Source organism: Tupaia chinensis, unplaced genomic scaffold (assembly GCF_000334495.1).
Source record: "Tupaia chinensis unplaced genomic scaffold, TupChi_1.0 Scaffold000070_1, whole genome shotgun sequence".
Taxonomy (NCBI): Eukaryota; Metazoa; Chordata; class Mammalia; order Scandentia; family Tupaiidae; genus Tupaia; species Tupaia belangeri.
Window position 1 is genome coordinate 1,784,582 of NW_006159530.1, and position 11,101 is coordinate 1,795,682.

General features: G+C 43.1%; 1 protein-coding gene across 1 annotated transcript in view; it reads left to right on the top strand.

Moving 5' to 3' along the window:
* HSD17B7 (hydroxysteroid 17-beta dehydrogenase 7) overlaps window positions 1-11,101 on the top strand; it is a 26,724-nt gene that overhangs the window by 14,522 nt on the left and 1,101 nt on the right. The window contains exons 6-8 of the mRNA XM_006142248.3: window positions 3,815-3,919; window positions 5,346-5,402; window positions 8,303-8,401. Of these exons, the coding sequence (XP_006142310.1) occupies window positions 3,815-3,919; window positions 5,346-5,402; window positions 8,303-8,401 (261 nt within the window). The remainder of the gene's footprint in view (window positions 1-3,814; window positions 3,920-5,345; window positions 5,403-8,302; window positions 8,402-11,101) is intronic.

Genomic DNA, 11,101 nt, shown 5'->3' on the forward strand with positions numbered 1-11,101 from the left:
GTGCGCTCGCCAGACAGACAGAGAGAGACATAGAGACAGAAAGCGAGAAATCACCCCCCAGGGGGGATGGTCACGCCGCAATCCCTTCTCCTCCATTCTCCTCTCGGGATCTTGGGCACGCACGCACACGCGCCCGGCGTGAGTTTTAAGCCACTGGGTCCGGGACACGAACCGCAGTCGACTACGTGGGAGTCCAGCGACATAGCCATTACGCTAACTGCTGGTTCCCCCCTCCCTGTCTTTGATGTGCCTGCCTTCTCTGCTTCTGTTAACCATGTAATGAGGCAGGACCAGAGGCTGGCTTGATGGCAGCTCCATACTTTTGGAATCTCCACCTACCAGAATCTGAGCCAAATAACCTTTGTTCTTTGTAAATCACTCTATGTCTGATGTTTCTGTTTTACATCATAGTAACCAACTAATACAGGATGGTATAAAGTAGAAACTAAGAGAATACTCTAGAACTGGACCTGAATCCTGGCTCTGTCATTGGCTTTATAACCTCAGGTGAATTATTTAATCCCCCAAGGGGGATTAATAATAATTTCCTCACCTGAAAAGTAAGGATAACAATAGTGACTGCCCGATAGGTTTGTGGGAGCATTGACTGAATCAGTTACGGTTCCATAGCAGTGCTTTGTGCTTGGAGTGTGTGTGTCTGTGTGTGTGCAGGGGTGGGCCTGTGTGCGTCTGCACATGCGCCTGTGTATGGGTGGATGTGTTCATGTATGGCTTTTGTGGGTATATGTACATGTATTTGAAAGTGAGTGTGTGTGGGTATGTGCATGTGTGTAGGTGTCTGTATACACATGTATATGTGTGTGCATATTTTTGTGTGTATTTGTGTGCATTGGCTATTATTACTACAGCCTGGGCTTAGTGTGTTGATCCAATTGTAAGCGTCCTTTTGAAGTTCTTTGAAATGTTTGAAAAATTGTCACAGCTGCTTCCTGGTATTCTGGAAACTTATAAGGGAGCGAGGTCAGAATAGATCAGCTTTCATAATAAACTCTGAGATTTCATGTCAAGTAATTTCAATTGTCAAGTAAGTTTTGGGATTTCATCTTTTACAAAAGAAAGGAGATTGAGCAATGCTGTTCCCTCCTAAAACCTGTTGGGGTTGGTTCTTAGCTCAAGACGTCTTTTCTTCTTCAGCTTTTTAAAGTTCATTTATTTATCTCTTCAATGAGGTAATTAGGGAGAGGGACAGATCGAGAGATGTATGAAGCACCCCACCTCAGCCAGACCAATCACGGGCAGGTCTGTGCACGTGAACTGGAGCAGTCCCCTGTCGGTGAGCCTCACAGAGCATTGCACTTACCATCGCATCCTTCTCCAGCCCCTCCTGGGCTTTTAAGAAGAAGCCACAAAAGAACTACATTAGGGATTCCTATTGAAACCTGTGTTACTGGAACTGTTGTCACATTCTGTAGAGGCTGCCTGACAGATGTTGATCATCCATTGATGATCCTCCACATTAGCCATAGAGAAATACTCAGAGCCAGCACAATTTATTCCCTGTAATTAAAAATGTGGAAGGCTGCAGTTTGGGATCAGACTGTCGTCTTCTTTGTTTCTTTTACTTGTCAACATCAGAATGTTGTCTATGTTGTGGCCAACAGTAGCACAGCAGTGATTCAGCTAGAACCACAAGGGAAAGGTCTTGGGATCGTGTCCTGGCCCCTCCCTGAGCATGTCAGGCATGCACGTGCCTGAGATCTGGGCTGGCTGAGACTAGGGAGGCCCTTGGTGGGAGACTCTATTGGGGGTGCCTCTCTCTGTCTCTTTTTCTCCTGTATCTAAATTTTTAGGGCAAAATATAGAGTTTTCTTAGAAGAACTTTTGGGCAACAATGACGTCTAGCCCTTACTTTTTCCTGTAAACTCAGGGATTCTCCAGGGTGCCATGTCAGGTACTGCTGAGCCTCTGTATCTCCAAAAAAAGTAAGAGAAGCTTCCAGCTTTTGGTGCTCAGGCTGCTGTCTCTCCATTGAACTGTCTGTGTTACATGGGTCTTCCTATTTTTTATATAAGATGCAAAATGGGATTGAAAGGAATAAAAATAGGAGTTAAGGGGCAGCTGGTGGTGTGGTGTTTAAGGCACTGCCCTCCCACATGGCTGACCCTAGTTCAAGTCTGAACTGGTGGCTTGACAGTCACATTGAGCATGTGCATGCGTGCCCAGAAATCCCAAGAAGAGGAGGAGGAAAAGGGACTTTGGTGTGGCCATTCCTTCGAGGGGGGTTGTGATTTCTTACTTTCCCTTTTACTGTCTCTCTTTGTCTCTCTACAGCAAGGGTACACACACACACACACTCCCACACACACATGTACACATACACGTATGTTAAAATGGTCCAAACCTAAAGATAAAAGTAGTAAAACTTAAACTAAATAGAATATTAAGATAATAGCTCTGGGGCTTCCCATAGATCATGCAGAGCCCTTTTATTGACATAGGCTCTGACTTAATTGGGATACTCTATAAGACAGACTTTTCTAAATGATCAGCCAGAGGGGCTTGAGGGAGGTAGGTGGTGACTGGTGCTCTGCGGGGCCGACCCCCATGGGAAGTCTGGGTTCGTGTCCAGAGACTTCCCTGAGTACCCCAGGTGTGTGCTTGCCCATGATCCAGGGCTGGCTGGAACTGGGGGGTGGATCATAGCATGGAAACTCTATTGGGGGTGCTTTCTCTCTCGCTCATGGAAGAAATAAATAAATAAATAAACTTAAAGGAAAAATGATGAGTTCTCCACTAAAGACCTGTTGGAGAGATCTTGGAGAAGGTCTTCGTTCAACACACACTACCCTTGGTCTTGTTTGATGCCAGTAACACCCATTGGGCTGGAGGCATGGGTCTAAGGTACCTAAAGGAAAGCAGACCTTACTTTAGGCTCAGCTGTCTAGAGTTGCCTGCTCAAAAACTTCATTTGATGACTGCAGTAAACTATATATCCCCAGCTGGGTACTACTTTATAGTATGTTCATTCTACTCACTGAGGTTTATGCCTAAAGTCAGACTTGGGTTCATGTATATGTATATATCAGCTGTGCTAGCTATTGGAAATATTTAGACTAATTAAGTTCATTACCAAATCAATTAAATGGGGGGGAAAGGCATAGAAAGCAACCATGGATACCAGAGACAATGTGGGAGGAGGGTGGGACATGGAAGAGGGTGAGGGATAGGGAATCGAGGATTGAAAAAAAAGAAAAGGGAACATATACAAGACATAAATGGAAAATTATTTGCTGAGAACACGTATGTTGATGTGCTTGATTGAGCCAATACACAGTGTATTCTGGATGGAAAATTCATTTTGTATGCTGCAATGATATATAGTGAGTTAATGTAAAAAATAAATTTAAAGAGAAAAAAATAAAAAAAGAAATAAAAAAAAAAGCGAAGAAACTTCCTGAAGGCGAGACTTCAACACTGTACTCTTCTTGACTGTACTCTGTGTGCCATTTTATGATACATGTTTATTAAGACTGATAAACTGATCTTCAATTAAGCCAACAACACGGAAAACTCAGGTAATCAGACTCTACTGGTCTCCTTTGGCTTCACAATTGGTATTCTGTACTGTAGGGGTTGTGAGAGCAGAGACCTTGTCTTACTAAGTTTTGCGTCCTGAGAGCCTGTCACAGTGGGTTCTCAGTGTATGATGGCTAAACTGAGCTGGTCTGCCCAACCTCAGGGACAACTCAGAGCATAAATTACTCATCCTCTGGCCTCCTGGCTCACACGTGAATTTCTCCTATTACCAATATATACTGAATTAACAGCCTATTTCTCCCCCCATTGCTCCCAGGGTCTGTATTCCAGTGTAGTGTGCCCGGGTCTTGTGAAGACCAATTTGACATACGGAATTCTGCCTCCCTTTGTGTGGACACTGCTCATGCCAATCATCTGGCTGGTGAGTGATGAACACTTCTTTTCTTAGTTTATGCAATCTTTTCAGCTTGGAACCTAATGCCTGTGCCTGAAAGTTGGAAAATGATCAAAAAGTTGAACCTGGAGGTGGCAGAATTCCATTTTACTTGAGGTGTTTGAAGTTCCCTATTTTGTAACCTCTGCTTTTTTACCACCTGGTATTTCCCTTGTTTCACCATCTGAGTTTCCACTTCTTTTCAAAGGGATGCTGCTTTGATCATGCCCTGTAGGTCCCAAGAGTTCTCTAATAATATACTTCAAAATGTTCATGGATAATGTATTATAAGAAAGCTATGCATAGATTTCAGAATTTTCTTGCAGCACCAAATAAACTTGTGCTTTCTTTCCATGAACTTTTTAAAGTCTCCTCATGATTTTGGGAAACCTATATTCAGCAGTGTTGAACTAGATGCTTCTCTGACTTTTCAGTGTAGTCAAGTGCATTGAAAGTTCTCAAGGGGACCAGCAGATGGTATAATGGTTACGTCGCTGGACTCCTACATGGTCAACCGCAGTTTGACTCTCAGACCCAGCAGCTTAGAACTCACGCTGGGCACGTGTGCGTGCGTGCCCAAAATCCTGAGAGGAGACTGGAGGAGAAGGGGTCACGGCGTAGCCATAACCCTTTGTGGGTGATTTCTCGCTTTCTGTCTCACTCTGTCTCTCTGGTGAGTGCACATACCCTGTAGCAAACATATCTCCCTAAAAAAACAAAGAAAGAAGGTTCTCAAGAAGAAGATGATCGTGCATGGTACAGCCATGGAGCTGTGCTGCTGTTTGTTTTGCTTTGCATTTTAAGCTCACAGACTCCTGTTTCTCCAGCACACACTGGAAAGTGCTACTTTCGGGAACTGATCCTTCCCTTAGGGCTCTGGAAGAACTGTCCCTTCAGTATGGCAGGTGTAGGAGTGAGATCTGAAGCTTTTTTTTTTTTTTTTTTTGAGAGGTTTTTGCTGTAGGGCACATGCGCTTGCCAGACAGACAGAGAGAGACAGAGACAGAAAGCGAGAAATCACCCCCCAGAGGGGATGGCCACGCCGCAATCCCTTCTCCTCCATTCTCCTCTCAGGATCTTGGTCACGCACGCACATGCGCCCAGTGTGAGTTTTAAGCCACCGGATCCGGGACACGAACCACAGTCGACTACGAGGGAGTCCAGTGACATAGCCATTATGCTAACTGCTGGTTCCTAGATCTGAAGCTTATTGACCTTCATGTTGAAAGTGCTTGACGGGGAGTGGTAGAGACCTAAGTGATACTTACTTCTCTTTTGACTTCTTTATTTTTTGATACTGAAAAATATTCTATAATCAGAAATGCAGGTTTCCTTTCTAATAATTTAAATGAATAGTTCTTTTATGACTCCCTGCTAAAACACCTCAAAATGACTCTTCTTTTCTTTTCCCCAGCTTCGCTTTTTTACAAATAGTTACACTATGACACCATACAATGGAGCAGAAGCACTGGTATGTCCCGGGTTTTCTTGGCTTACGTAATGGGTTAGCAGGTGTGAACTCTGAGTTCACTGGTGGTAGAAACAATTTTAGGCAGGAAACAAATAATAGCGCCAGCTCTGTAAACAGTCGGGGCTCTGCGTGGGACTAAGGTGGACTTGAGGGCTGAGTGCAGAACATGGGAAGCGAAGTTGAAGAGTTTATCATCTGCCATGGCTCTGGGTACTGTGACTGTGGGAGAAGCACTTCTGTGCAAGCTAGATGCACAGGAGGCTGGAGAGAGCCAGGGCAGAGGACCCTTGGAGGAGCAGCAAAGCAGGATTGTGGCTGGGCAGTCAGTGAACAGTTTTCCGTGGGGATCATGCATCTTGAAGTCAAGAGTAGGGTCACAAAGTCCACTCGCACACCCCTCTATGAAGAGTCTCTTTCCTCTGTTAGTATTAGAGGATCAAGTTGTTAACATTATTAGGAAACCAGAGAATTTCCTTAAATCACACTTGGCAGGCGGATCACATGTATTTTCCCACTGATGCCAGACATCACTAATGGATCGTAATATTTTTTGCTGTGTACAAATAATGTCTCTGAGTATTTTTCAACATGAAGCCCAAACACAGCCACTACTAATGGATCAGAATTGTCATATAAAATGAAACTTGTCATCCGTTCTTTAAACCATCTGTTAGAAATCCCGTTGTACCAATTTTTTTTGTCTCTCTCTCTCCCTCACTCCCTTCGGTCCTTCAGGATTTTTATTGTTTGTCTCAGAAACTTGAAGGCCTGGCACTATTCTGCCCATACTTAGTAGATTCTTAAATCTTGACAGAATTGAAACTAACTATGCAAAACATTAAGGGAATTGGCTTAATGTTCTCGTTTTGATAAACACTGCAGGAATAGATGCATTTATTGTTGGGACACAAATTCATTGTAGAAGCAAATGCTTCTATTAGGTTATCAGAAAAGTCACGGCATGTTTTTCTATGTAAAGCATCATGATTTTTCCGATGACCCAATATATTTTAATTAGTCCTTAATATATTTGCTGAACCATTAGAAATATTGGTGGGGAATTCCTAAAGGGCTATTCATTCTGCGTATCTGCAACACTGAAAACCAAGGGTAGAGACCAACTGTACACTGAGAGTTAGCATGTCGGCAGTCGTTAGAAGACAGTAATCGTTAAGTAATTTAGAATTACACTTAGAAAAAAAGAGTGCAATCAGGCGGCGAGTACTCTTGAAATAACCAGGAAGAGGAACAGGCTGGAGTAGTTGGGTCAGATTTTGCTTCCTGAGTGGAACTAAGTAAGTATTAAAAATTTTTCCATGACCAAAAACCCCACTATAAATAAAATTCAAAGACTAGTAACAAAGTAGAAGAAAAATCCCTGCCGCTCATCTTATAGGTAAAAGGTTAATTTTCTTAATAGATTCAAGAGTTTCAAAAATAAGAAAAACAATCATGGGCAAAGGACAAGAACAGAGAATTTTTGAACTTGTTTTAATAATAAGAAAAGATGTTCAGACTCACTCATACTGAAAGGCAAATTCAAACTGCAATTAAAAGCTATTTTTCAACTCATACTTCCGAAGACTAGGAAGTTTGACGATGCACTATTCTGGCAAGTGTAAACAGAACTGCTCTTCTGCATGGCAAGGGGGAGGGGAAATGAATACAGCCTCTTTTGAGGCCTCTTTGGTGAGAGCAGCCAAAATGCACACACCCTTGACCCAGCAGTTCCGACTTTGGTATTTATCTTACAGATGTCCTCATATTCAATGATGTGTTCGTCCTTCCTTACCATATAGTTCATAATAGTAAAGACTGGAAACAACGTGGGTGTCCTTTAATTGGAGACTGATTATATTATACTGTCTCCCTAAAATGGACTATACTTTCTAAAAAAATAAACTGCAACAGCTCTCTATATAACATTTGGAAATACCTCCAAGGCATATTGTTAAAGTAAAAAATTCTGTATATTATGCTTTCACTTGAGAAAGAGAAAAGGATACTTATATACGTGACCTGTTTTGTTTTGCTATAGGACGCTTGCACTCACCAGATAGACAAAGACAGACAGATGGAAAGCAAGAAATCACTCCCCAGGGGGAATGGCCACACCACAATCCCTTCTTCCATTCTCCTTTCACGATTTTGGGCACATACACACACCACTGGTGATTTTTAAGCTGCTGGGTCTGGGACTCAAACCATGGTCGACCATGTGGAAGTCCAGCTGCCTTAACTACCACTCCACTTGCCAGTCCCATTATGTGGATCTCTTGAGTGTTGTCTATGTGCATGCTTATCTATGAATGAAGTACTGTATTAGTGATTTGTGTGTTACTGTGGCATGAGCCAAATATTGATTATTCTTATTACTAATTTTTAATTTTGCCAGAAGGCATGTGTGCTAATTAAAGAGAGGGAGCAGGAGAAAATACCCCTCCGATGGGGAGTGGTCACACCACAGTCCCTTCTCTTTTGTCCATCCTGTTGGGGTTTGGGGCATGTTTTTCAAACTGGCAGGGCCAGTATTTGAACCCCTCAGTCAGTTATGTGGGATCTGGCTCCTTTAAAAACCAGGCCACAGGGCTGGCCCAAGCCAAGTATTAATTCTAAATAAGTTAGTCCATATGCTATGAGTTTTATTTGGGAATTAAGGGAAGAAACCCTTTAAACTGATTATTTCGCTTTAAATACATTTTCGAAGGATATCATTAAGCAGGCTGCCCTACTTTCTCCCTTCAAATTGCAATAGTGCATGAAGACATCACAGTTAGCCAGGGATACTCGGGGACGTTTAGCATTCGTTTAAGAAGCTCTGCAAGTGCTGAGTATAAATCCCCACTGACCTCGCTCACCTCGGGCAGCAGAAAGAAATCACTGACACTCTCCCTTTCCAGGTATGGATTTTCCACCAAAAGCCCGAGTCTCTTGATCCTCTGACCAAATATCTGAGTGTCACCACAGGCTTTGGAAACAATTACGTCAAGACGCAGAAGGTAAATCGGTTTCACTGTGGCACTGAAGATGTCTGGGGTGGCCTGAGGAGCTGGGCCCTGGGTTCCTGACCCGCCTCACCAGCTCCCAGCTGTCTTTCCCTTGGGGGCTCGCTCTCTGTTCAGCCTTGTCTCCTGCCCGTTTTCATTTCCACCCGCCTTCTCCTTCCTCTGAGCCTTTGTGCCTCTTGTTCTCTCTGCATGGGCTGCTCTCACCCTTCTTCCAGCTGATAACCCAGCCTTCCACTGCCCTTTGGAGCAGCGTGGGTGCCTCCACTGTAGAATTTCTTGGCAACTGGTCCTGGCTCTGTGTAGCACTCGGTCACCCCTCAGAGCTCGGGAGGAGGAGAGCCACATCCCCCTTTCCTAGCACCTTGTCTTGCGCTCGGCAGGCACTCCGTAAATACATTGTGACTTGGGTGGCACACCAAGTGTCTTTCCATGTGAAGTCAACTGCTCTTGGACCATGCAGTTCTGTCTGTGACAGTTATCAGCTTTAATGGATCGGTGTGTTGAAGAGGCAGGGGGTGGAGTATGGAAGAAGAAAATCACTACCGCGTCCTTTGGATGCTGTGTAATCTTCTGAAAATGAATCAAACCTAGAGTTACATACTGGGGAAATGAGAACATTTATTTCCTATTATAAGAACTTTTTTTCTTTTTTAGGTTTTTGCCATAAAGCACATGTGCTCCACAGAGAGAGACAGAGAGAGAAAAAGTGAGGAATCATCCCCTAGGAGGGGGATGACCACACCAAAATCCCTTCTCCTCCATTTTTCTCTCAAGATTTTGGGCATGCATGCACACCCTTCTGGCATGATTTTTAAGCCACCAGGCCCAGGACTTGCACACCAGTCAGCCATGTGGGAATCCAGCACCTTAGCCACCATGCCACCTGCTGGCCCATAAGGACTATTTTTAACCTATCTAAAATCTGGGCTTTTCTTTTTTTTCTCCCCACTTAAAGATAATGGATATTAGGAGATGAGTAGCTATTAGGAATTAATAAACAGAACACTTGATTTTCCTCTTCTGTCCTTTTATCACATAGTGATTTGGCATCTTCTGTTACTGGGTACGTAGGAGTTGGGTGATAGCAAAACTCAGATCTCTGAAAAGATCAAAGACCTTTATTGGTGAGTGTCAGAGTTCAGATAGAGTTACTGTGTGCTTTTCTGTCATCAGTAAGATCTATTTAGCGTCCCCTCTTTTCACTGCCTAGCTTACTGTAGCACGGCACGGCATAAAACAAAACAAAAGTGAGGTAAATAAATTACGATGATCTTTGCATGTCAGTAGCATGAAGTCTAGAGAGAGCATGGTGTTTCCATGAATGAACCTGCCATGTGTTTTGAGGTCTGTTCCCTGGGTTACCAGGTACCTTTAAAGGTAATGCGAGTAAATTTTCATATGATATTCCTCTCCTTTAGAGACTTACATAGTGCACAGTGGCCCAGGAAAGGCATTGAGGAGTGGAAACGGTTAGAAAATGTGCATGGCAAGTTTAACCTTCGTGTTTCCACATTGCTCTTGACCGTGTTCATACTTTTCAAATGTTATGTAACCCTTAACATCCTAAAGAACATACTTTTACATACTTTTAAACTTTCAGAGTTTATTGGAACTTACTATCTATTAGCCTAGAGAGAATGATTTATGGAGGGGAGAAAATGTTTAATTCTGCAGGACAAAGTATTTTATTAATATATTATGGAAATATATTGAAGAAAATGTTTTCACCTTTGATTAATTTGGAAGAAGTCAGCTTTCTCCCATTAAAAGTGGGCTTGAACTAGAAGAGACCGCTAGTGCTTGAACTAGAAGAGACCTCTAATGCGCCTTTCCATTTCAGGAGGGAAGAACACTAACATGATTGAATCAATTTATGTTCATTTATTATTTCCAAAAATGTTAACAAATTTCTTTCATTTTTAGCCACTCAGCTTGTAAAGAAAGAGCTGGTTGCCTGTTAACGTTCAAGCTCTGTGCTGACTTAGAAAGATATCACTATTTTATAAGGGCTGAGAGTTTGCTTTTACATATAGTGTATCAGTTAACATGAGATTTTCTACATACTGAAATATAAGAATATTAAGTACAGTGGACTAAATAAGACAGACTCTTAAATTTCATGCATGTAAAAGTAGGTTGGGGCCAGCTAGTGGTGTGGTGGTTAAGGCAGCTGGATCCCACATGGCTAACTGCAGTTTGAGTCCCAGATCCAGTGGCTTGGAAAACATACTGAGTGCATGTGCATGCATGACCAAAATCTCAGAGAGGCATATGGAGGAGAAGGGATTGCAGTGTGACCATTTTCCATGGGGAGTGCTTTCTCACCTTCCCTCTTACTTCTCTCTATTTCTATTCAGGGAGCATAAGCACCCTCTATCTAGCTTTAAAAAAAAATAAAATAAAATAAAGGGAACCAGCAGTTAGCGTAATGGCTATGTCGCTGGACTCCCACGTAGTCGACTGCGGTTCGCATCCCGAACTCGGTGGCTTAAAAAACTCACGCCAGGAGCATGTGCGTGCGTGCCCAAGATCCCGAGAGGAGAATGGAGGAGAAGGGATTGCGGCGTGACCATCCCCCCTGGGGGGTGATTTCTCGCTTTCTGTCTCTAATGTCTCTCTCTGTCTGTCTGGCGAGCGCACGCACCCTATAGCAAAAATCTCTCCAAAAAAAAAAAAAAAAGAAAAAAAAAA